The 25,235-nt window shown below is 34.3% G+C and overlaps 1 protein-coding gene across 1 annotated transcript; it reads right to left on the bottom strand.

The window, feature by feature from the left end:
* Positions 1-24,757, bottom strand: Bruce (BIR repeat containing ubiquitin-conjugating enzyme). Its single transcript, XM_076411397.1, has 37 exons — positions 24,524-24,757; positions 23,953-24,260; positions 23,635-23,870; positions 23,364-23,581; positions 23,082-23,306; positions 22,497-23,021; positions 21,740-22,408; positions 17,112-17,842; positions 15,969-16,459; positions 15,437-15,903; positions 14,963-15,349; positions 14,493-14,899; positions 14,077-14,415; positions 13,174-13,881; positions 11,735-11,998; positions 11,461-11,683; positions 10,696-11,375; positions 10,488-10,640; positions 9,912-10,176; positions 9,634-9,857; positions 9,369-9,569; positions 9,092-9,305; positions 7,581-7,840; positions 7,345-7,524; positions 6,954-7,206; positions 6,503-6,858; positions 4,789-6,283; positions 4,521-4,730; positions 3,989-4,459; positions 3,741-3,936; positions 2,680-2,907; positions 2,359-2,615; positions 2,091-2,308; positions 1,862-2,035; positions 907-1,048; positions 584-849; positions 1-524 (listed from the first exon to the last, which is right to left on the bottom strand). Exons 1-37 carry the CDS (start codon positions 24,720-24,722, stop codon positions 303-305), a joined length of 13,062 nt encoding a protein of 4,353 aa, XP_076267512.1. The 5' UTR covers positions 24,723-24,757; the 3' UTR covers positions 1-302.
* Between the last annotated feature and the right edge of the window lie 478 nt (positions 24,758-25,235).

Raw genomic sequence — 25,235 nt, 5'->3', positions numbered from 1 at the left:
TTAATAAAACAAAAACTTTATTTTAAAATCACATTTTGTTTAGAATAGTTTTAAATAAAATTAGTTACAATAGTATTCTAATTTGCAACTGATATCAACATTTATGACACAGAAAGAATCAACTCTTGGTAACTAAATCAATCGAACAATAGGTGTAAAAAAAATATAAGTCGAGTTGTATTAAGGAAGTAAAGCAGAAATATTACTCGACTTTTAACATCTTTGCATTACTTTCTACAGATACATAAAAAATCTCTATCAAAAATCATAAATGCAAAAATAAGATTTTATTTCAAAACACTTTATAACTTCCAAATATCGTTAGTCATGTCTATTACTTTGTCTGTGTCACAGTCTGTTGTTTCGACTTCAATCATGGTCACCTCCATACTGTTTGTAGGAGTCGTCGGACTTTCTTCTTCTTCTGCATCGTCAATGCCTATTGATGGTTCGAAAATTATTTCTTCATATCCAACACCAGGCGGTTTCAATTTAGCTAATTGATCTTGTAATTGCTTATATATCTATGAAATAAAAGTTTTATGAATATTTTTCAATTATTAAAACATAAATATGAAATTACCTTTTTGAAATTCTCTAATGAAGCGCATCTACTCTTTTTAGTGGTTCTAGTGCTCTTTTTCTCTCGTTTGGTCTCTAATTCTAATTCCTGTATCCACTTTTCCACTTGCGTAAGAATTTCGTGCTTCTTCATGTAGAAATGGGCATGTATCACTTCCTTGAAGCAGGGACACGGATTTAAAATTTGATCCAACATAGCCCATCGCACCGTGGCCTGGCAGATGTTCAAATTGTAATCTTTTGAATTCGTCGTTCCCGCAGGTGTACCTGGAAATAGAGTCGAATCTAGCTATCGTCGGAGATTATTGGGGAATTATCGATTACCTCTGGCTCTCTCATAACCCGGTTCATTAAAATAGGGTTCTGGAACCAGAATCAAACTTTGTATTGAGACTAGAACCTGTAGAAAACTGGATGTTTGAGCATTCCATTTTTCTTCTGGCCGGCCGTGCCAAGTATTCAACACCTTTTAGGAAACAGTATTTAAAAAATTAATATTTCTACATTGATAGATAATATATTCCCTGCAGAAAAACTGTGCTTCCTATAAAGGGCTTTAATAGCACATAGTGGTCAAAATAAATAAATTACAATGTAATCAATTTCTCCATATAACAAGAACTTTCATAGACTAAGACTTGGTGATGTTTGCATCGGCCATTCATATAAGATCTAATTGATCCAAGATCTCAAAATTAATGACCACAAACGATGCCTTTTTTTGACTGGCTTTCGATACAATTGAAAGAGGACCAATGACATATTAATAAGCATAACTACCAATGCGAAATATATATATATATATATATATATATATATATATATATATATATATATATAAATAATATATACATATATATATATATATATGTAAATAATATATATATATATATATAAATATATATATATATATATATATATATATATATATATATATATATATATATATATATATATATAGCAATAATAGGGGATTCCTAATAGGTGGCAATGCATCCACAAAAAGTTACTGTTACGGATTTTGACGAAAAACGATGATAAGCCTCATCATTAGCGTTACAGAACAATGGTAGCAGATTTGTTTAGGCTGTTGAACGATATAGGAGAATATATCCCTCAAACAAGATAGCGCTGCTGAGATAAAAGATAAACCAATTCGTAGATAATAACGAACGGACAAAACCCTAAGTCATTAAAATATAATAAGTGTTTTATAATAAAATATTTAATTTCATAAAAAAAAGTAGGAAACAATATACCGGTATTAAATATTACTTACCGATAAGCAAACTTTTCCGTCATTATATAGGTTGGGATTAAATCTGACAGTGTGATGTCCAGTGGTTTCCAGATTAATTAACATTGGAGAAAGGGGATAGTCAGCTGGGAAGAATACGTCTAATTCGAAACACCCATTGGCGTATGGTGTATCTGCTGGTCCCGTAATAAGAACCTAAGAAGGTGTGTAAATATGATGTTCGCAATATTATGCAAAATGTTAAGCTTACTTTCATGACATCCAGTCGTGACGTATCATATCTTACGAAAACAGAGCTGCTATAACTTAAAGGCAGACTAGTTGAAAGAGTTACGGTTTCCTGGGCGATCCTCTTAACTCTAACTGGATGGGATTGGTCAGACGTGTTTTTAGCCATGGACTCAAAATGATGAGATATCACAAATTTGATTGTGCCATCCTCTTGTTCTTCAATCATTTCGTATGACGCTAAAATAATTTTTTAATTATATCTATGATAAAATATATCTATGACATACCAAACTGTAAGGTTTTCATCAGTTTCATATATTGCTCTTCTGGTGATATCAACAGTCGTTTCTCCATCGAATTTTCCATATCAGAATCACTCTCGTCTATCATGCCAAAAGTAACTTTGGCTACTAGAGTTGCTGTTTCTTGGATATCCGGCATTAAAGTAGCTAGACCCTCTCCTTGCTCCAGTTCTTCTATTTTATCGATGAATGCAGATTTTGTAGCTTTCCCATTATTGTTTGAGGACTTTGTGTTTTGAACTCTATAATGATATAAACATCACAATTAAATCACCATATCTATTTGAGGTAATCATGATAAAATACCTTAATTTATTTGCGTATGTGTCTACGCATGTTTTCATATTTCTTAACAGCGAGCTTACAGAAGGCTCACTTCCATTAGATTTTTGGGGCAATAGCAGATGGACTAACTGAGGACTAACAGCTAGTGCCCTTAGCATTTTAAAAACAGCCTTATATAATGGTATATGTCTTGCCATATCTAACACAGAATCATTTCTTAAATATGAACTTATCGCTGGCAACAATGCACTAAAAACAACAATTTGTTAAAGACTGTTCAAATTATACTATAAACCTTCTATATTAATTTTAAAGGATCTATAATAGGTGGTGTTACTCTGTATTAAATCATATCGGGTACATTTATAACTTCATGTTGAAACCTCACTAACAAGCTTCAGTTGTCAGTATGTTTAACTTCGTGAAAGTACTTTTATTTCAGTGCGTTGAAGGTATGAGTATGTACCGAGTAAATTAGATTTGCGGAACGTTTTACTTTTTGACTTCAATTTGAAGAAAAGGCGGCTGAAGGTCATCGAATGCTGTGTAAAGCGTATGACAACTACGCTCCATCGATTTCAACATGCGAACAATGGTTTCGATGTTTTAAAAGTGGTGATTTTGACACTGAAGACTAAAAGTGCTCTGAACCGGTAAAAAAAAATTGAAGACGAGAATTTGAAGTCATTACTCGACGAAACCATCAATGGGGAGAGCTACCGATTACAATTGATACATTTGAGACGAGCACTGCTCCAAAAACCGCTGTTATTCGAAAACGTTATTCTTCAGCATGATGACGCTCCACCACATGTTACCCCATACCCAACTCGCCGTATTCTCCAGACCCTGCTCCTTCTGATTACTACTTGTTCTGACAGCCGAGTCGTGACCTGCCTGAGTAACGCTTCACCACTTATAAAGATATCAAAAAATGAGTCGATTCATGGACAGTTTCAAACAATACATCATTCTTTCGAGATGTTCTTTCGACAGTACTTTGAATAAAATACATTATACCGATTTTTTTAAATTAAAAAATCCCTTAAAACTAATTAATACGCCTAATATATTCATTTTACCTTTTAGCAAGGAATTCACTGAAATGAGGCGGTAGTACGTTACCACCAAGGTCATCGCTAGATTCATCGTTAGGGTTTATATAACTGGCCAGTACTTGTAACAGTACAGTAACATGTTCCTCTTCATTCTTTTGTTTTAGTAAGGCTTGCTCTACATTCCAGCTTTGTTGGGTGGATCCTGTTCCAAAACCGGTACCTAACAAATGAATAATGAATACATTATTACACAAAATTTAATAATTAAATACCTTTTGCCCAATATAACTGACGTTCTTCTCTGGCCTTTGAATCCTTTTGCGTATCCTTATCATTACTGTTACCAGTATGATGCGTTAAAATGCCCAAACAAACCAAAAGGAGTTGAATCACTCCTGTAGTAATGCTAATTCTTCTTAAAAGGCGACCGTCATCTGAACATAACGGAGAACTGTCATACAATTTTTGCAATACTTCAAAAGGTAAAGTTGGTAAAGTGGTCGCCACAGAAGATTGAAATATATCTCCGCCCTCCCCATCATCGGTTACACCTAGCATTAATCGTAGCAGACATAAAGCTTTTTTGCTGTCTTTAAGAAGTACTTCGGCGTAACCGGGCAATCTCAGAAAAAGACTGAATGCTGTTAAAGAATGAGATGGTATATGAGAAATAACACCGGAAGACTTTGATGGTGAACTGTTACCAACAGTTTCCTCGATGTCCTCGTAAATATCATCACATTCTGAAAATAGTTGATATGAACATTAATATGTAATAACTCGATCGCGTGAGGATTAATTTACCTTCCAGTTTAACCCAGTCTGAATCAGATTGCTCTAGTGTTGATTTTTCTACATTTGGAAGCCTAACAGTTTCAGGGTAGATTGTTGGTAAATTCTGAGCCAACAACGCCAACCCTCCAATAGAGCTAAACACTTGTAAGGCACTGCAAATGGGCTGTTGTTGCTCAATTAGTTGTATAGCGTCTGTATTTTGATTTTTATCTTCATTGCCTATGATATCAATAGACATACTTTTCTTATAAGAACTTAAAAAAAAAATTTTACTTACTTTTAATTTGACATACAGTTAAGTGAATATATGGCCAATCATTTGTTATACTTTTTGACTCCATCAACCTAAGCAGTTGTCCTAGGTTTAAGTTTAACGGTAACGATTGTTCGGAATACGTCAGACATTTTATGAGACGACCTTCCATAACATCGGAGACGCCCGAAGTTTCGGAAGTATAACGTTTCTTCTTAGACTGAGGCGTTGCAGTGGCTTGATTCTTCAAATCTTTGGCACGTTTATCTTTGGCTGTAACACCTGCCGCCACACTCAAATCTGAGAAGTCGTTAACGAAAAAGTCTTTAAGAATGTCTTTCTTAACGTTTATCGATGATTTCTTGGTGATATTTGTTTCGGACCGATTGTATGTCGTGTTGAAGAACAGATGTTGTTCCAGAATGTCACCCAAGCTTGTGGTTGTAGTCAGGTACAACATTGTCCGATTATAGGTCTGTTTAAAGGCTGGGTGAGCTGGAATATAGACTTGGGGCATTTTGGCTGACTTATATAGTGTTTCATCGGCTTCTATGCTAACGGGCACTTTCTCATTCTCTAACAATAGCTGCAAGATCAGTCTTCGTAGGAAACCGGATATACCGTTCTGTTGCAACGTGATAACTTCACATAACACCATGGCAAGACGAGATTGATTTGCGGTGTGACATAAGCAACACTTTGATAGAAACTTGACGCACACTTCCTCTAAATTTACATGCGCTTCGGACTGAATACTAGAACTAGAAAATGGCTTCTTGCAAAGCCAATGCAACAGGTGTGGCCAAAAAGATGATCCATCTGAAGATCCTAGCCAATCCCTCAACATTTTTTCATCGCATATATCGGTAAAGAATTGTAAAATGGCAGTTACTTTTTCTAACTTCGCCATAGGTACTGTGTTATTCTGGTCCTTACAGAATTCACATATTGCACTATTTAATAATTTTGGTAATCCCGAATCTAGTAGTTGTTGAATAGCCGTTGGTGATCGACTAGCTAGACCTACAGTTTCTAACTGTTCCTTGCTTAAATTCAACTCGGACAAATCACCAATTATCCAGTGGTCGTACCACTCCGAATTTACATAATCTTGTTTACGGTCGTCGGTCATGCCTTCAGTATCTTTTCTGTCATCGCTAATCGAAGCTCCTCGATCCGTGGACAAATTTGGCACCAAAACACCAATTTTTTGCAACAAAAGAGGAAACAGCTCTGATCGAATGTAGCATAGAGAACATAATAACGAATCGAATGCGTACTTTAGGCTATTATTGACCGTTTTCATCTTCAAATCGTAAATTGTGTCGAAGAAATCCTGAGTTATAAGCGATTTCAAGTCATAGTTCACTTGAGCTTGATTGCTAAACCATAATATAGAAGCAATGCTTGATACATATGCCGCGTTGCAATTGTCAGTGTTTTCAGTTCTAAGACAATCTTTTGCTGTATTTTCTAGCCAATCCAAAACTATTTTTACCCTGTATGCTGTATTGGTATCCTAAAATTAAATATACCTATTATTTATAAGAAAGTAACAAGTGTTTTCACTTTTTAAAGCTTAATTTTTCTGTACATATACAAAAATTCATAAAACAATTAAAGTCGATACATTGTACGTAATAAATATGAGTAAAGTATATGATAAATGTCAAGAACATTCTTAACTTGATATCTAGTGTTACTATATCAAAATCAATTTATATATATGTAACTTTACCTGATGTTCACAGATTTGATATAACAGTTCACAAGCAGACTGATATCCAGAAACATTAATCATCAATCTATCTTGCCAAGTATTGTCTAACGTCATCATTGGTTCTACAATACTCAATCGATTGTCTAAGAGAATTTTGATTGTGGCCACGCCATTTTCTGGACTAAATAAAGCTATTTCGCGAAGAACTTGCTCTAAGCATGGTAGGTATACCGGTAAAATATGGGATGGAACCAGTAATAATCCACAGCATGTACTGAGCAAATTAGGAACCAAAGAAGCGCATTCTATTACTTGGCGCTTCAATTCCGAATCAATAGATATGGTGAAACAATGATGCAAAATTCTTAACCATCCTGAAATAAAATTTTTATGAACCAACAGAACTATTTTTAACGATATTGAAATATATTAAAAAGTGTTGTATTTTGGCGAGTATGGATAAGCTTACCCAGGCTGTGATTAGAGTATAATTCATCGTCAGGCTCAGGGGACCCCTGATTCACATTTTTGCCAAATGCATATGATCCAAGAATACGTATTTGTAGAAGACCAATACTGTTTCCTACTCTGGGTTTGTATAATCGGATAAGTATACAGTTCACTACTTTAGCAGTAGGAAGATGTAGTCTGATGAATGTAAGACCGCTGGTTGGAAGAGGATGGCAGGCTGGCACTAATCTTGATGGTCCATTTGCTGATGTCTGTTAAAATAAATATCTTATTAAAATATATATAAGAGTATCTCAAAAAACATATTATTTTACCATTTAAACAAACAGTATGCATATATTACTTTTTTTTCGTTTGATGTGACATTAACAAAGAAAAAATATTTTTACCTCTATAGCGACATATGACGGGCAGGTAGCTAAACCACCTGCGTGAGGTTGAAGCTGTACTTCTCTGAGTAGAACAGCATTGGGAAGTTGAAGGAGTAGTTCAGTGTGCGTTTCTTCTTGGTAATAATTATATGACCATAATGGTGTTCTGGCTCGTCTATGTGTTATACCGGAAAGTCCCTAAGAATTAACGAACACATTAAAAAATTAACGAATTTTTTGATTAGATGCCTTACCTGTATTAGAACATCTGCTGACTGAGTACCGGACTGGCAAGTGATGGTACAATATGGCGCAAAATTAATCAAAGAACTATTTTCTAAAGAGGCTTGTAATATTTTGTTTGCAGACGAAGGAACTATTGGAGTTGCATTATCTGATTGTGATGGAAAACCAGTGAAATGTTGCATTACAGTTGAAATTGTTCCGTTTCGAGATATCGTACTAGGACTATTACTACTGTTAACGATGCTTGAAGACAATATTGTTATCCCTCCTAAAAATAACACAGTGATTGATGATGAGATATTAATGTGATTTTTTTGTATAGTTTTTCAATTGAGACGGGACGACGCCGACAGAAAAGGTCATGTTGTCTTGGCGGAAGATAAGGAACCTCCATGTTGTTTAATTTCAACTTTTTCAACTCGGTCACTAACGCTTCATGTGAGTTCTGATTGTTTCAGGGTTCATCGTAAAATGAAGACCCTCCTTCGTTAATTCATGTTTTGCGAAATTAGCAGCTAGATGGGAAGTCGATCGCAGGAGCCCAGTCCTCGTTCCTCGTTTACGGTTGCCTTTTTTCAACCTCTCAATCCAAAGCAATATCGGTGGAGATCATAGTAGGGTCAGCTGAATGTTCAGTCACGGATGCCAAACTGCCATAGCAAGTTATACGATTAAGGGGAGAAATAGGTGTAGAGGGTTTTAATTTTTTTTTCATAAATCCATAGTACAACTATTCAAGAATATACTCCGAAAATTTCAAAGTAATTCTAAACCTTAAACCATTTAAAAGTTATAATCATTTTAATGAACATCCTTTGGGTTAATGGGTAGAGAGCGTGACGTAGCACAGGGCGGTAAGGATTCTTTGTTTCTTTTAACAATAGATATTTTGGATATAAATGTATATAATAGTATTAGTGACCCAGCAAGGACATTTACATTTTAAAATCAATTCTAACTTAAATTTCATAGCGTGCGTTTCACTTATATAGAAAAATGCCTTTGTATCCGAAAAACGACCATGGTGGTTCAAGCCGCATTATTAGACCTCGTAGAAGATGATTTCACGGAATAACTGTAGTGAAAATGAAGAAGTGAAACAAAAGAAAGGAAAGGAGATCTCCAGAATTTATACAAATCTCCTATCTGAATGAAAAATAAGAACGCGAGGCCCCGACATATTCACTGAGTTATTAAAAAAAACCTTTGAGAATGTGTTTAGGAACTCTAAAAAAATCATAAAAATGATCCGAAATACACCCTTTTACACCTATTTCTCCTCTTAAGTAACACTAATACTTCCTAGGCCGCTGTTCCATTCTTTTTCACGATACCCTCTTATTGAAAACCTCTACATCGTATCCAATGCAGAATTAGGACTGCTTGGAACCTAAACAATCCACGCCTTTGGACCTCTCTATTTATAAGCAAAATAGTAGTGATTTTGGGTTAAAAAAGAAGATGTTTCCTATATGCTTATTGACTAATCCGACACTGACCGAGAATAAAATGTGTTTACCTGATGAATAAAATGCTTTAATAGCCTCTTCGGTATCTAATACATGCTGTATAAACCAAATCAATGGTTCACTCAGTTGGGGAGTATTAGATAGATACATTAACAACGGTTCTATTATCAATTCTTTTCGGGACGCCTTTTTTGAAAGGAACGTTAGAATATGGAATACCGCATCTCCAACAGTATTCGGTTCGTTCAAATTCGGAAAACCGACCTAAAAATGCGAAGAATAGAAGTTATAACAATTTTTATTCAGCATCGAATTATTAAACAATACCTTTTGGGTTATATTGTGTAACATGCAAAGAGAAGATGACTTGCATGCGGCAAGACATTTGCATAAAGACACGACAGTAGGGTGATGTTGTAGAACCGTATCAGCAAAACATGGAAGTGACGACGATGAACTACTAATATTTTCCTGTATTTGTTCCGCTTTACGTTCATCGGTTTGTGACGATTCAGTATCCATGGCTTCCTAAAAAAAATCAGTTACAAAAATCTCTTTCACTTGATTTTCTGACTGAAGGTGTATTACTTACAGGATATTCGGACGGTATGGGTGTTGTGACCAATTTAGATAATAATTTTAACAGATTGATCAAGAGATCTTCATATGAAACAGACCTGTCCTGCTTAGTGGAGTCTGTTCCCAAAACGCTTGCGAATATATTACCGAATGTATTTGGCATAACACAGTTCTTTTCACCCATAGTTACACACTTAATATGATCAACATTGAGGAAATACAAATTCAACAAAGATGCTAAAAAAATTACATGGAAAATATATAATAACAAAATATATTTACTGTATTTACCCGTGCTTTCTAATGTGCTCATTCCTATACTTATATCGATATTGTTAAAGTCTAAATACAATATTGTCTGTAACAGTTTGCACTGAGCGTCTAAAGGTCCCATTCTTGTATATATAGGTCCACCGGGACGAGAGAGTTGATAAACAATATTCAACAACAATGTTTTAAATAAATTACCTAATTTACTGACTGAACTAACTACATCACATCTAACTTGTAATCTTACGAGGAAATCATGTAATGCCTTACATAACGTAGGCCCAGCCTATGAAGGAAAAATATTAAATTATTGCTAACGTTCACAGCTTTATATCGAATCGAATCAATAAAGAATGTTTTTATCAAAGTAATTATGTTTAAAATGTGCTAGTTGGCAAATGGTATTGGTAAATGATTTTCAACAGTGTTAAAACTTTATATAAATTATGAATGTTAAGTCTAATGATATCTAAACTTAGAGGGTGGTTTATATTAAAATATGATTGAACTTATGGATAAGTCACCATTTGTTTACGTAAAATAATTTTTTTGTATTTTTAAAACCCACATATTAGATAACTCATATACTATACTCACCACAGCTTTTTCTGTAAACGATAAACCGTTACCAGATAACAAACTAAGAAACATTTGCACAAAGTCTCGGTGACTTATGATTGCGTTTGCCATGCCAGCTAATCCAAACCATTTCTTACCGCAATTGTTTGTATTACACACCAAAGTTAAGGCCTGTAAATTCATAAATTTTAAAATTACAGCTTTCTATATTAGTGCACCATATTACCTGTAATCCCAGACACCATGTGGTCAAAGACAAACCTGGTATCCAAGCTAAAGCGGATATTAACGAATTTACGGATTCCACTGTTATTTGTATGATGGGCATAGCTGAAGAATCAAATTTCTCATCTCGTCTAGCGCTGTTCAAAGTCAACCAGAGGTGCAGAATATTCTCAACCTTGTTCGATTCTTGACTTTGCAGATTCTTGAATAACTCATTGAAACAAAACGAGAGCATTTTATGATTACTGAGATTACACTCGGCTTGAAACGGGCTGATCAGCGTGGGCCACGGCGTTAACATGTTCTCTGTTTCTTTAAATTTACCGTCATTCGCTATATTTTGTATCAGTTTCTGTGTATTTCTGGCGATCAGTTTTCGCAGTAAAATTTCTGTTGCTGAATAGACGCCGTTTTCTAACCGCGCGTCGATGGTAGTAGATATCCCTGGCATGACAACAGTTACTTTACTTTTAGATGTCGAGGAGCGGACTTTCTCAATATCTTCTAACAATTCTTCGTATTCTGAATATTCGCTTTCGTAAACGGAAGGTAAAGAAATCGGATATCCAATATTGTTGATCACTTTTGTCTTAACTTTCGGTTGCTCTGGTTCCAGATTCAGATTGATGAAGACGTATTTGTCGTTGTCGTTTCCCTCGCTATCTCCACTTTGAGGCAAGTCTGAAATACCAGTACCATATTATATTCAAGTTGTGTCAACCTTATAATAATACAAATCTAATAAGATTTAAATTATTATATTTACCATTAGACGGCCACGTAGTTGATGTAGATGGATCTGTATCCATTTCAACATCATTCTCGTTATTGAACACTAATTCTAAAGCATCTTGTAAAAAGCATGAAAGTGCAAATGGTGCCCAAGGTACTTTACAAGACAATGAAAAATGTATTAACTCCAATAGTTCATTTTCAGTTAATAATTGACACAATTGCAATTTTGATAACGTTACTAATCGGGAAACAATCTGAAAAATAAATCAATTTGATATCTCCTACATACAGACATCACGTCTCACTTTGAAAGCTAGAAGCATCATGTCCGCACTTCCCGAATGATCCATTGTAATGATAAACTTTAACAAGATCTTAGACACCGCCAAGCAGTGAGTTGTATCAACATATTGAGGCATTTTTTGTGGAATGATGACGATTTCCTTAATGTTGGATGAGTCCTTTTGAGCGTCACTGCCTTTTGGCGTTTCCAGCTCCTTAATCAACATAAATTTGTGAGGCTTATCAGTTTTCCATAACGGTTTTTGCCAGGCCCCCGCGGCGACCATCTAAAATTACATTCGAATCAGTTTAAGAATTACTATTAAATAAAGTAATCTACAGGCTACAGATAATTTTATGTAACCATAAGTAAACAACCTCATTCTGATTACAGTTTACATAATTGTCTTTTGAATATATCATTCAGTTTCTATATATTATTTATTTGTAATAAAAATCTTAATTTTGGTAGCAAAAAAGTATCAACTTTAAAGGTAATAAACACAACAAATAATAATTGTAAAATATAATTCAAAATATTTCCCTTAAATATGATTGTGAACTTCATTACTTTTCGACACAGTAGTGTATCAGATATTCGCTGATGCTGATATTTTGGGTATTCTTCACGACACATCACAAAGACAAATATTTGGAGCAAATGCTGGTGTTCAAGTACCTTGGATTAGCAATACAATTCAGTGGCTTGCTATTGTAAATCGTAACAGGATCGAGTAGAATGTTCAAGTACTTGGAATAAGTAATATAGAAGGTGCGCGTGGAAGGAGTTTTTCAAATCCGATGCCTGAGACAAATTCTATACGTGTTTCTCTTCAAATGAAGCCATTCGTTTAAGACGCCACAATCAGTGCCACACCAAATAAAAGGCGAACGAATTACTCATACTTCTGTTGCGAAACCAACTTTTTAGGTGGACGATGCGGCAAACGGCTCCGAAAAAAATACGGATCAAGAACGGACAAACGATATGAAAAATAGGATACATTGTCCGAAGCCACAACAGTTGCGGCCGATCATCAATTGTGGCAAGATTTGTATTGGTTGAGAAAACAAGACAAGTGGTATCGACAGATGTATTTATAATCTGTACAAAGCTTCTGCTTCTCTAAAATAGTGAGCATGAAAAAATATTACAGGAAAAAATAATATAAAAAAGCGAAGCTTAAGATAAATTCCGCTTTACTCTCCGGATTATATTAAAATGAGCAAAGGAACAGATCCAAAGACAGATTCTTGTAATGAACAGACCGTATACATTATTTTATACTAATAGTTATATTATTTTTATCTTCTAATGATTTTAGAACGAGATTTTGCACGTATTTAAAGTTAAAAATTGATAATGCCACCAAAATCAGATAATACTAAAACATTTACAATATTAATAAGAATGGCTGATCTATTCTTACACTGACAGTAAACACTGTTAATATATCCTTACAGGTGATAGTACACAGCTTCCTGTAGTTCCCAAGGTGTTTGCGACTCGCTTAACCGTCTTTTTCCTGGCGTTACTTTTAGCATTGTCCACATTTACTTTTCCTACCATCTCGCCAAGTACCCAGTCCCAACGATCGTTCTGGACTTTTTCACATGAAAGTTGTAATGATAAATACATTAACAGCCACGACAGTAAAGACAAGTCTACGTTGACTGCAAGCAGTAGAGATCTGTTGTTTTCTAGTGGTTTCAACGTGTCGTAAACCACACGCATGGCCGCATCTATAACAGCACTGCGTTCCGGACTTTTACGGCTCAGATAAGCTAACAAAATAAACAGCCGATCTTGGGGAAATATGGATGTACATGATGTGGCAAACAGGTTGACCATGGTGTCAGCAAGGAAATTTCCCCAGAAATTCGATGTACCACAGGATTTTTCCAGAAATACTGCCGCCAACAGTTGCAATCTCGATGGCTGCGAGACGCAGAGACCTTCAAAGAATTGTTGACAAAGATCTTGCGTTAGGTCTTCGGTATTATCAATTGACAATAAAACTTCAAGTAGGCCTTCAGCTATTGAATTAAGTTTATCCGTAGGTATGCTATTTGTTGGTGGTTCTAATTGTATGGACTCATTCATACTTGATTCTAAACGAGCCATAACATTTCTTACGGTATTGAGCTGATGTTGATATGTTAATGTTTCCTAAAAACAAATTGTAATACAGATATAATGTGTTACTTAACAAGTAGTCTAATGTAGTAATATTACTTCTTTATATATTATAATTATATGAATATGTAATTAAACATAAAAAATTAAATTTCAAATATACAGAAATAATTCCTTTAAAAAAAATTAATGAAGCATTTTTTAAACTATAAATGGATTAATACATACTTGATATGCAGAAAATATTTTGCTATGTTCCGCATTCGTAACGCACATATTTTTATCTTTCAAAATATTGATGTATGTAGACAAATGTAGAGTGTTCCTCATATCGGCGACAAGGAACGGTTGAAGAGAGTCTTTCAATTTGGAACATGCCAAACTATATCTACAACTGATATCTTCCAACAGTTTTGATAATATGCTGAGTTGTTTTCCATAATCGCTATTTTTAACATAAACATCATTAGGGACATCTTCCGGTAAAACTATCACATGACCATAGAAAAACCCTAGTGGTATTCTACACCTTGTTGTGGACATACCATATCGACCAACAAGAGTGATCTAGAGTAAAATTATAAATTTATTGACGTAATTCTTAGAGAAACACGTTTAGATAGATCAATTATGAGTATACTTACTTTCATAAATTTACAAAGTGGGGGTGGTTGTAAATCATTTAGTAGTAAATGTTTAGATCCGATATCTGAAGCAGTTACTAGTCGTACCGCATCGACCTCCTCCCCAAATAACCACACATCTATACTCAACGACAATAAATCAGAACAAGCCGGTATTAAAATGTCAGTTAAAGAAACGGTTTCTCCGAAATCCAGTGTAACATAACGCCTTGCTCCTGAATGCATCCGCTCGACAACAATGACCTGTTTTGGAGGTGGTACCAGAAGCTGTTGCCATGGTACATTCTGATTTTGCACTGAATTTATTACTTGACTACCCAAAGAGGTAGAAGCCGTTTGATTTGCTTGACTGGCCGATGATTTCATTTGAGGTGATTCCTCGCCATCAAATATGTGTTTATACATCTCTGAAAATGTAACGAGTTAAAACCAAAATTGTTTCACTTTAATGGCGCCTTTGTTAAGTATACCTAATATTTTTGGATTAATGTCCTCTTCATCGATAAACTTGGGAATTTCTATTTTGTCCAGAGATGTAATATCATTAATTTGCGACAAAAATTCGTGTTTCTTATCCACATATTTCTGAATCAGTTGCTGCAGGTTTTCTTTTTCACCCGAAGAATTAGATGTATTATTATTAGCCGACATAAAAATAGGCATAATATTGTTAATAGCAGTTTGTACATTATTGCTTAGAGAATCAGCCATTTCCAATCTTGTGCCTTCGCTAGTATTTATACAAGTAAAATGTAAAGGTTCTGTCTCTATAAGACCTTTTACGAGTTTTGGGTAAGCTATATTTTTGTATTTCAGTTTACTCTCTGTATTAGACAAAACATCTCTGGGGCTAATTCCTAAAATATAAATGTTAATAGGTTATAAACTATATAATATAAATGTTATAAAAATAAATACTGGATGTTTAACACCAGAAAAAATACCTTCTTTGTTATTAGATATTTGTTGTGCAAATTCCGTTGTTGTATTGTTTGTGTTGTTTGCAGCACCATCACTAATAAGGCTAGAATTGGCCGAAAAGATATAGGTATAATGAGATGGGCTGGAGCTGGTGCTGGAACTGGAACTTTTACCAAATAATGGAGGAGAAATATCAAATAGTTCTGGTTCAGTAGGTATCCCATATAAACCATAGCGACTCCTTAATAATAGATGGTATGGGTTTTGTCTCCTAATCAAGTCCTGAGATACACCTCTCAACAGTGATATGCACTTTTTCAACACAGCTTTTTCATTATCTTTCTTAGCAACTTTCTGAAGTAGAGCAAAAATCCAGTGCAGGCCGGAAGCCGATTTTACTTGCTTAATGTCGTCCATTATCTGTAGCAGCGAACTTAATACGCTGCTGTGAAAATGATCAGCCAATGACTTATTTATGTTTTTGGAACCACTGCAAAACAAATTAAGTGTATATATTCGATAATACAAAAAAACATATAGTGTATTAATTCTTACCGACAACACGTCATTATATAGCTAATTGTTTTATGAGAAATACTTCTGTCTCCTAATAGTAAACATTGTCTTAGCAGGCCAGTTAAGTTTTCTTCTATCCCATTGATAAACATAAATTCCATTTGATGACTAGGCGATTCGCCATTATTGCCTCTATTTGGTATAAGCCGTATGGCTCCCACCCAGTTCAATATTTCCATTGCATTCTTTAAAGTATCCCTACTAGTACTATTTATAGCCGTCATAATTAATGACTGAACAAATACATTGGATTCCAACATCAGGCTTCTTAATGTTTTTTCATGCGATATCTGCACAGCCGATGTTGGGCTATATATGGCGATACTGATTTCATGGATGCTATCACAACCTAAATATTGTTCCGATTTTCTGGGTACTTTTGCAGATATGTTACCCTTACTATCTTGTCTTTTTATGGATTTATCATCTTTATCATATACCGCTCTCAGATGCAACAAGAGGTTTCTTACCTATAATTAATTATAAATATTAATTACTAAACTTCAAATTTAATTTGTGAATTAAGCATATTCCGTCTTAAGGTAATCGTCCACAATCCCAAACATAATAAAATATAAATTGTTCTCGTGTCTAGTAAAGAAGTGGCAAGACCCACAAATGGGCTGGAGACTGGAAAACATGGCTCAATAGCTTGAAATCTGTCTATGTCAATTTTGCGTTACAACGAAACCACAAAAACTTAATTATATCCTTTGGTGGATGCCAAATTGCTCAAGTCGAATCCATCTCGATGGTAGTTTAAATTAGAAACATCAGGTTAAATAAAAAGCAGCACAGCAGATCAGAATCAAAATCAAAGAACTGTACTGGATAGTCGGCAGATACTCTCAACATGACCTAATATCAAAAAGATTGGATTATCTGTCAATTATAAAGCCTACTTGAATTTATGGAGTTATCTTAAATTAAATTTACTACTAATTAAATTCTGCCAAAACATTCGTCGACTAATTACCAATGATTATAGCAAAGTAACCAACGAAAAATTGTGAAGGACACTCCCTCCCTCCGATGTGGACATACCTTTTAAGTACATATATTTTTATTGAAATTTTTATTAATTAATGGTTAGATACTTTGTATTAAAACTTCATTACTTGCCTTGACTTTAAACATTCTTGGGCTTGTCAATGTGACAGTTCCACTCTGTTCAGTTAGATCTAGGTGATCTGCCAGATTAACTGGTCCTGCTAAGATATCAGCATTATGTGCTCTTAGATATTCTTCCGATACCACCGGGTTTTCCACTCTTCGTAACATGTCAATCATAACAGTGTCATCAACAGCAAATTTTACATCCTTGCTATGTCCAATCCCGCTTTTAGTTTGACGCAGAAGCGATACTTCGACGCAGGGTTTATTAAAGGCATTTTGGAGCGTGAAATGGACATCCACGTGTCCTAAAACCATGGATGATGGCAGGGTTATTTCAAAAATGTGCTCCTCCCATGTAGTGGTGTCAGTTTGTAAACGCCACGTCTTAGTAAAAGCCTCTGTGTTCACTATCGGCGAGTTTCGTCTTTGTCTTATTGCCTGTTGAAATTCACTCCAGCAAGGAGGAACGACCACGTTATAAATGGATCGAATAGGAGCAAACTGACACAACTTTTGTATTGTTCGTAAGTCTTCTATCGATAAGATTTCTGGTGGCTCTTTAAAACAGTGAATAATATCCAATTTATCCAATAAAGTGAGTTCTTTAAACGAATTATCACTTCCAAGTCCGAAGAGGTCTTCTTCCTCATGTTCATCCACTGATTCATTGTCGATATCATTAAGAGCAAAAAAATGTAGAGATCCTTCCTTAGTCGATGCACATAGCCTATCCAAGCCTATTCAATAAAACAAATAATGATATATATAAAACATATTTACGATGATCAAAAATACTCTGAAATTACTTTAATACTGTTTTTGTTAAAGAGTGGGATTAATAATTCGAATAAAACACAAAACTGAGAGGTACTCAGTGTATTTTTGATATAAAATAAATAGTTAATTACTGTATACAAAAATAAATGTTCAATCTGTCCTTTTTTCATGTTATTATATATTTACAAAATAATATAAACGATATTAAATATCTAGTAACTAGGTGTTTGAAATCAATAACTTAATTTATTATTGTTCATTGATTATATTAAGAAGTAATCGTAGAAATGTATATAGTTTATCAAAGTACAACCCGGAAAACACATTTCAGAGTATCTTTCTATTATGCAGTATGGCCAATACTTCCACATTTACTGTCAAAGGCTTTACTAAACAATTAGTTCAATGAGTATATATATATATATATATATATATATATATATATATAGGGTTTTTTTATATAAAAGAAACAAGCTGGGTGTGCGATATTAATCTAATTATTTTTTATTTGGAAGGTCTCAGTATGCCGCTGAGCATATAATGTAACAATTACAATAACTGGGCTAGAAAAATAAAGAACAAGATGACATTTTCTCTAATCACTTAAAAATGCCTTCCCTTCACTTCCCTTCCCGTGAATTATCATGATTTAAAAAAATTATAAACCGCCTAAATTCCCCATTTCAAATACATCTACCCCATTATTAGAAAATTAGCATCGGAATTAGCTCCCGGATGTGATCTAACTGGAAATTTATTTTATAACTATCAGAGGAGGGTGTAATATTCATGTTTAACGCAAAATTACGAACTAATTATTTTCCTAGGATTTGGAATATAGCTAAAATAAACATGATTTTCAAGCCTGGGAAAAAAACCAGAATAAGTTTTTTTTCATCAATAATTTGAGTTTCTAAAATATTATCTCATAGATAACCACCACCAGGCAGTATACTAGGTCTGATATTACATCACCTATATAGAACTGATTTACCGGTCAAAAAAATCACCACTGTGGCAATATACGCAGACACAACTGACTGGAAACATGGCGTGTTAATGTGAATAAAGCAAAATCTACCATGTAACCTTAATGCTATGTAGAAGAACTCCCTTACTCCCTTACCTTAATGCTATGTAGAAGAACTCCATTTGACGCCTAACTTGAAGGAACGTTATAAATTATATATAATATAATCATATTCATATATAATCAATATAAATCAGTATGGGCCTATTCGGTCATACAGAATCCAACTATGAGCTACTTCTTAGTAAGCCTAATCTAGCTATCATTGAATGGGTCCAAAATAAGGTATTGTGGGTAAATGTCCCTGAGGAGTATAATTCAAAGCGTTATGCTCGCTAGTCAGTTAAATGCGCAACTTGATACTGAGATACGTAGACTAAAAGTTTAACGCCATCTAAAATATTTTACACAAAAAATTACTCAATGAAGTGATTTTCTACATGTAATGTTTATAGGAGTTATTTCAGACAACTTTACAAATATACCTATGTTCCACAGGTTCATATTATTCGGATTAAGCAAAAGGTAAATCGGTTATCATTAAGTAATGCTCGCCGATGACAATGACAACAACATCAAGGAAGCTTCCTGAAAAATACAGACCGTCCAAAACTCATACCAAACAGTAACTCGGATGAATGTGGACGTACCGCTACTTGGTAAATTTCGGTATCGTGTTATCAGTGTGTTAAGTTGAAGTTTGCGAGAAGTACAGCGGGTAGTAGACTGCATCGAGTTCTCCTGCACAGTTTTAACGGTTAACGTTTCTTTGATGGCACCAGCACTCGTTTTAATAAGGTTTTATCACTTGAATGAGTTGTAGAGGGCGAACGCTCGAAGTGATTGGATATGTCGGAAGCTCCGATGGCCATCCCAACAAAGTGTCGGTACCCCAATATACCTACCTACCTGCGAATGATTATTCAATAAAGGCCTAGTAAACAAGTCATTCAAGATGAAAAGTTCTTTAAAGAGCTTTTCAAAGAAACCAAAAAAGACCAAATCACAATCCAATATGAAAACCGAAAACAAAGCAGAAGATACCCCAATAGCTCAATCAACTCCAAACATCACCTTAACATAGGAACAATTATTAAAATCACAGGTAACCCTCTTCTAAATGGAAAATCCAACGACAAGAACAATCGTTGAATGAACAACTCCAAATCAAACAACTTAATGATGTTATACGGAAAGATAAAAGCCCTCCAAGGTATAAACAAGGATGGTATCAAGGCTTCGGACAAAACCAAATATATGGATCATGTATTTAAAAACAGTACAATCGAATTCGGCAACATGAGGAAACCCCAGGGAGTGGTATTCTACCCCAAAACTGCTGACAACTACAGACTGGTAACCATGATCTTGGAAGGGAGGAAGTATCTTCTCCACTCCTTTGCATCCTTACAGGAGGGGCAACTCAAGGGCGTCATCAGAGGGCAACTGGAATCGATAACAGACGACCAAGTGACAGAAGCACTCCAGGAAAAGGGATTCTATCCATCTCTCGTAAAGAGATGGCGGACGAAAGCCGAGATCGCCACCCGTGTCAAAGTGCCAAGAGACGAGCACCACGTATTCAAAATTCAATACTTTCTGGACCAGAAAGTAACAGGTGACTCCCAGAGGCACCGAGCAGCCGGCACAATACATCAACTGTTAACACCTACCAAAGTGTATGAAATGCGTCGGCAACATGACATAACAAATCTCACGTAACAATTTCAAACAGGCCGGTTGCCAGGGCAGCTACTGTGAAACATATTACCGCGGACTTTACCCCAGGTAGACTGTCCTATCGGAAACCCCCCAGTTATACTAGCCCTATATTATAGTAATTTTCCTTTGTGACTAGAAATGATGTACGACCTCCCTCAAATCAATTTTTATGGTTCCAATTCGAGATAATTTTTGTATACAATATTCATCTCACGCGTCGCCTCCACGTGTGACCACCATCACAAATCTGTTTTGTCGCTTCTACAAAAATATGGTACCTTTTGTATTTCGCGGTTCTTACGGCCTCTCTTACAACAAATAGCATTCTTCCAAAAATATGAAACTTTCCGCTGCTATGTACACGACAGTAAAAAGCCGCGTAGAGCTCTCGCGTCCCAAAACGGTTTCTCGGTCTTCATGTACCATAAATTAATGTACTTTTATAGTGTATTCTTAACTTTAGCTTAAATAGTTTAGTTTTACTTTAATTTGGGAAATACATACTGATTATCCAGTATTTATCCCGTACTCGCCGTACTTGTATATTAATGCAAGTACAACAGAACAGTAGTAATAAGTCAAGATTGTATTAAGGACATCTAATGTACGATGTAATTAATTAAAACATTTTTTTAATGAGTTGCATAATTGTACAACTTGCCAACAAACATTGGCCGACCAGACTGCCAATATCGATCCGCCATTATTGAAAAACCCTATATATAGAGTTTTCCACACCTTAGTGTCAAATCAAAATGGTACCGGGACTATAGCCCCGGTAGCCCCACCATATATATCTTTCATTATCTGTGTTTTTTCTCTAAGACTAACTCACATAATCAGCCTGTTAACATTGGGCATGTTGAATGCAATAAAGTTAAAAAACATTTTGCTTGTATGCAAATTAGTTGCACAAAAAAGTTTGAAGGTTAAAAAATCATACTCGGCAATCCAGAGAAATTATTAAACTTGACATCATCATATTTTTATCTATTATGTCAAAATCATAATGAAAATATGCATAACTTCTACATTCTATATAAGTGTAGCTACTATATAAAAACACTTTTTTGTACATCTAATATGTTGTAAATGAAATACTTACTATTACAATAAGCTGCAGAAACAAATTTCTTGGATTCTATTTGAGCAAAACAAACTGTCTTTAACGTTCTCAAATTCACCACCCTCACTGCGCCATCCACGCACACTAAGACAGCGTTCCCTTCAATTCCACTACCCAGATTTGATGATGGAACTTTGAACTTGTCTAATGGAGGCAACAAACCAACAGCTAATGGCTTCTCGAAATTTAACAGTTCCCTCGCGATAATCGAATCTTCCTGTATTTTAACCATTTTATTTGAAAAATCCAACGCGTATATCAACAGAAAGCTTTTGTTGCTTGTTTTGCTGCAAACAGTGACTAAAATGTGGCCTTCATCTTGAGTCGGTATAATATTAGATATTTCTAAATTTTCTATATTTTTGCACTGTTCTGGTAGGCTTATACATTGTACAGCCTTTGAGTAGTTTAATTTTCTATCAGACTGACTGTTTTTTATATCAAGAATATGATCTGATATGCTGGGTTCATTTGAATCTGATGGGAATACGCCATTGGGTAAAATCTCTAGAAGATCACTTGGTAGTGAAGCATCAGTTTCGGTAGTGTTTATATCGACGTTTAAGAGTCTAGGTCCACTATGTAAGTTCTTTTTTATGTTATTTGCTAAAGTAGACGAGGGTGGTAAAAATACTGCATCACTTTCACCTAAAATATAATGTCAACATATATATATATATATATATATATATATATATATATATATATATGTAATAGTAATAGTTATTTAATATACCTGGAATCAAGTTTTTATAGATAGTAGTCAACTGTTTAATTAACGAATAATTTTCATTGTTTTCCATATCAGGTGGATTTATAGTATCTATAATGTTGGTTAACTGTTGCGATGATGTCGCAACATTATCAGGAAACATGTACAGTTGATATCCATTTACATAGTCAGAAAACTGGCTATCAAAATCAAAATCGCCCTTTTTATTTTCCTGACCCTTATCGTCAGATTCTTCCTGTTCCTTGTTATACATATAATCATAAACCACAAGGTACAGACGTTGTTTGTTATTGCAACTTTCACCCCCGTATGTATTAGAAAGGTATTCTAGAGCATCTACATGCCTTTGTGATATTTCTTTTAATGAATCTAATTCTATGTTATCTTGATTTTTTTTGTTCCTGGTTTGTGATATAGTAATGCCACACAAAATAGTTGGTCTTATTGATTTTGAAACTACTTTTTCGTTAACACCTTTATAAGTTACAACTGATAGAGCTGTAATTTTTTTATCAATCGAACACTTTTCTGTAAAGGTGTGTATGATAAATATTTTTCCGATTAAAACAAAGCATATTAAAAACTTACTTTCATCATGCCAAAACCATGGGACTCCAAAGTCCTGTGTTAATCTTTCTAGAATATGTGAATCATATTGTGTAACAAAGAAGGAATGTGTCCTTTTAATTTTTCCTGAGACATCAAATACTGATATAAGGCCATCATTAGTACACGTTGGTAATAGTTTAGATATACTACTAGTTCCCAAAATACTAATATTAGACCCTCTAAATGTTGCATCAGTAGCTGGGGCTATAAAAAATATTTACATATTAATTATACTATAAAATATTTGCACTGTATATAAACCTGTTGCATTTGTTACAGAGATAGGAACATTTTGTGTGTACTCTCCGATCACAAAAGGACAAGAAGGTGAGTGACGTTCATGTTCACTCCATGGCTCATCTGTTCTTTCCCAACAAACAAGACAAACTGTACAAGTAAAACACATAGCTCTGTCATCCCCTGATGTGTTCGGCTGGTGGTAAAATCCAGCTTGGGCCATTTGTTCAGGCAATGCCCATCTAAAAATATTAATTGACATAAAATGTTCAAAATAAAAGAGTTATTTCCCTACTTATAATCCATATGGGGCCATTGAGAAAATGTTTCTCTACGTCTGGCCTCACTAGCCATCATTTTTTTGTCAGAAGCATTTGTTTGCTCTCCTATTAATTCTGAAAGTCTCTCATGAACGGCAGAAGCTACTTGTAGTTCTGGAGTATGAATTTTTTTAGTTACAAAATCTGATACTACTGTAGACGTAGCTAGTCTTAAATCTCCAATAGGTAATGACAAACATGCAGTATTCCACTAAAAAATAAGAAGATATTACTACAACATTAAAACATTTGAAAAAAATGTAGTATCTGTAATCATTTATAATTATACCAACTTTTTGCGCTTTGATGCCTTTTTTGTGAAACTTTTGGGCGTTAGTAACAACATTATCCAGCTCATTTAACACTTGTTCTATATTTGTAACATTCACATTTGTTAAGCTTTGTTTAAGGATAACTGCTTCTGATAAAGGCAATTCAATTTTAACAGTTTCTTTTCCATCTGTCAAGGTTTTTTGCAATATACTATCAAGAAGTAATACACCATTATAGTCAGAACGTACACCGATAGCTTGTCCATCACAAAATAAAATTCGGTCCTCATTTGGAATGTATTTACACTTAACTTCATTTTGATTTTTTGCTGTAACAATGCAAACACTATTTAAAAATCCAAACACAGGAATTAATTCCATAGAACTCCATATATATATATATATATATATATATATATATATTAACATTTTGAATACCTGGATAACAAAATATTTTCTAAATAAACATGAAATATTAGACAAATAAAAATTGATTGTCTAATAGAATTTTTTAACCAGAATGTGTTAGTTTTTAGTACTATAAGAGCCTAATTCAAAAACATATTTAAAAAATGCAATAACATTTTTTTACCTGAAAGATTAGTGGATTGTAAAATAACACCAGAATTAACGTCTAGCACTCGAACCACTCCGCTATTAGTACAGATTAAAATAACATTGAGAGATGGATGATAGATTATTTCTTTAACATCGGTGTCTACTTTTAAATATCCGTCTTCGTTTAACAACCACGGTTCCTCAGCCATTTTGCTAAACACATCTTGCGCCATCAAAACCCAGACATGTCATTTCAAATGAAGTTTGAAGAATAATATTCACAGGGTTAGTATTATTCAATTTTGAATAATCTAATCGAATGAAATCGATTATACCGACCGAGATATATTAAACGTTTCGATGTAGTATTGATGATTTAATTATTGAGTATTGACAATATATATAAAAAACATGTATTTCAAATGTAAGCTAGGTATTATTTTAATCAATTGTTTTAATAGCATATATTTGGCACCATTGCGATGCTTAAAACTATGAAAGAACTAATATTGAAATAAGGTAATTTTGTTATTAATGTTTAACTAAATTAAATTATACATAGACATGTATATAAAATGTATCGTATTAATTATCTTGTTATTATTTGCAAGACTGAGATTAATTAAAATATTATATTGATTATCGAAATTTCTCGATGACATTCCACATTAACAAGAGTTTTTTTTCGAACAACCAGCCGACCTGACTTAAATGGAATAGAGTGTTCTGTCATAATGCTCATTACA

The sequence above is a fragment of the Rhynchophorus ferrugineus genome, unplaced genomic scaffold (genome assembly GCF_030347505.1).
Source record: "Rhynchophorus ferrugineus isolate W39M unplaced genomic scaffold, kcgeb_rfMv2 rfM8, whole genome shotgun sequence".
Taxonomy (NCBI): domain Eukaryota; kingdom Metazoa; phylum Arthropoda; class Insecta; order Coleoptera; family Curculionidae; genus Rhynchophorus; species Rhynchophorus ferrugineus.
The sequence above is the reverse complement of the archived record's forward strand: the minus strand, read 5'-3'. Positions and strand labels throughout refer to the sequence as shown.

Excerpts from the sequence above, each read along its gene's own strand:
- Bruce (XM_076411397.1), bottom strand. The coding sequence starts at position 24,722 with ATGGCGCAAGATGTGTTTAGCAAAATGGCTGAGGAACCGTGGTTGTTA. Across the intron at positions 10,177-10,487 it reads CGTTTACAGAAAAAGCTGTG|GCTGGGCCTACGTTATGTAA; the intron begins GTGAGTATAGTA and ends TTTCCTTCATAG. Across the intron at positions 2,036-2,090 it reads CACGACTGGATGTCATGAAA|GTTCTTATTACGGGACCAGC; the intron begins GTAAGCTTAACA and ends ACACCTTCTTAG.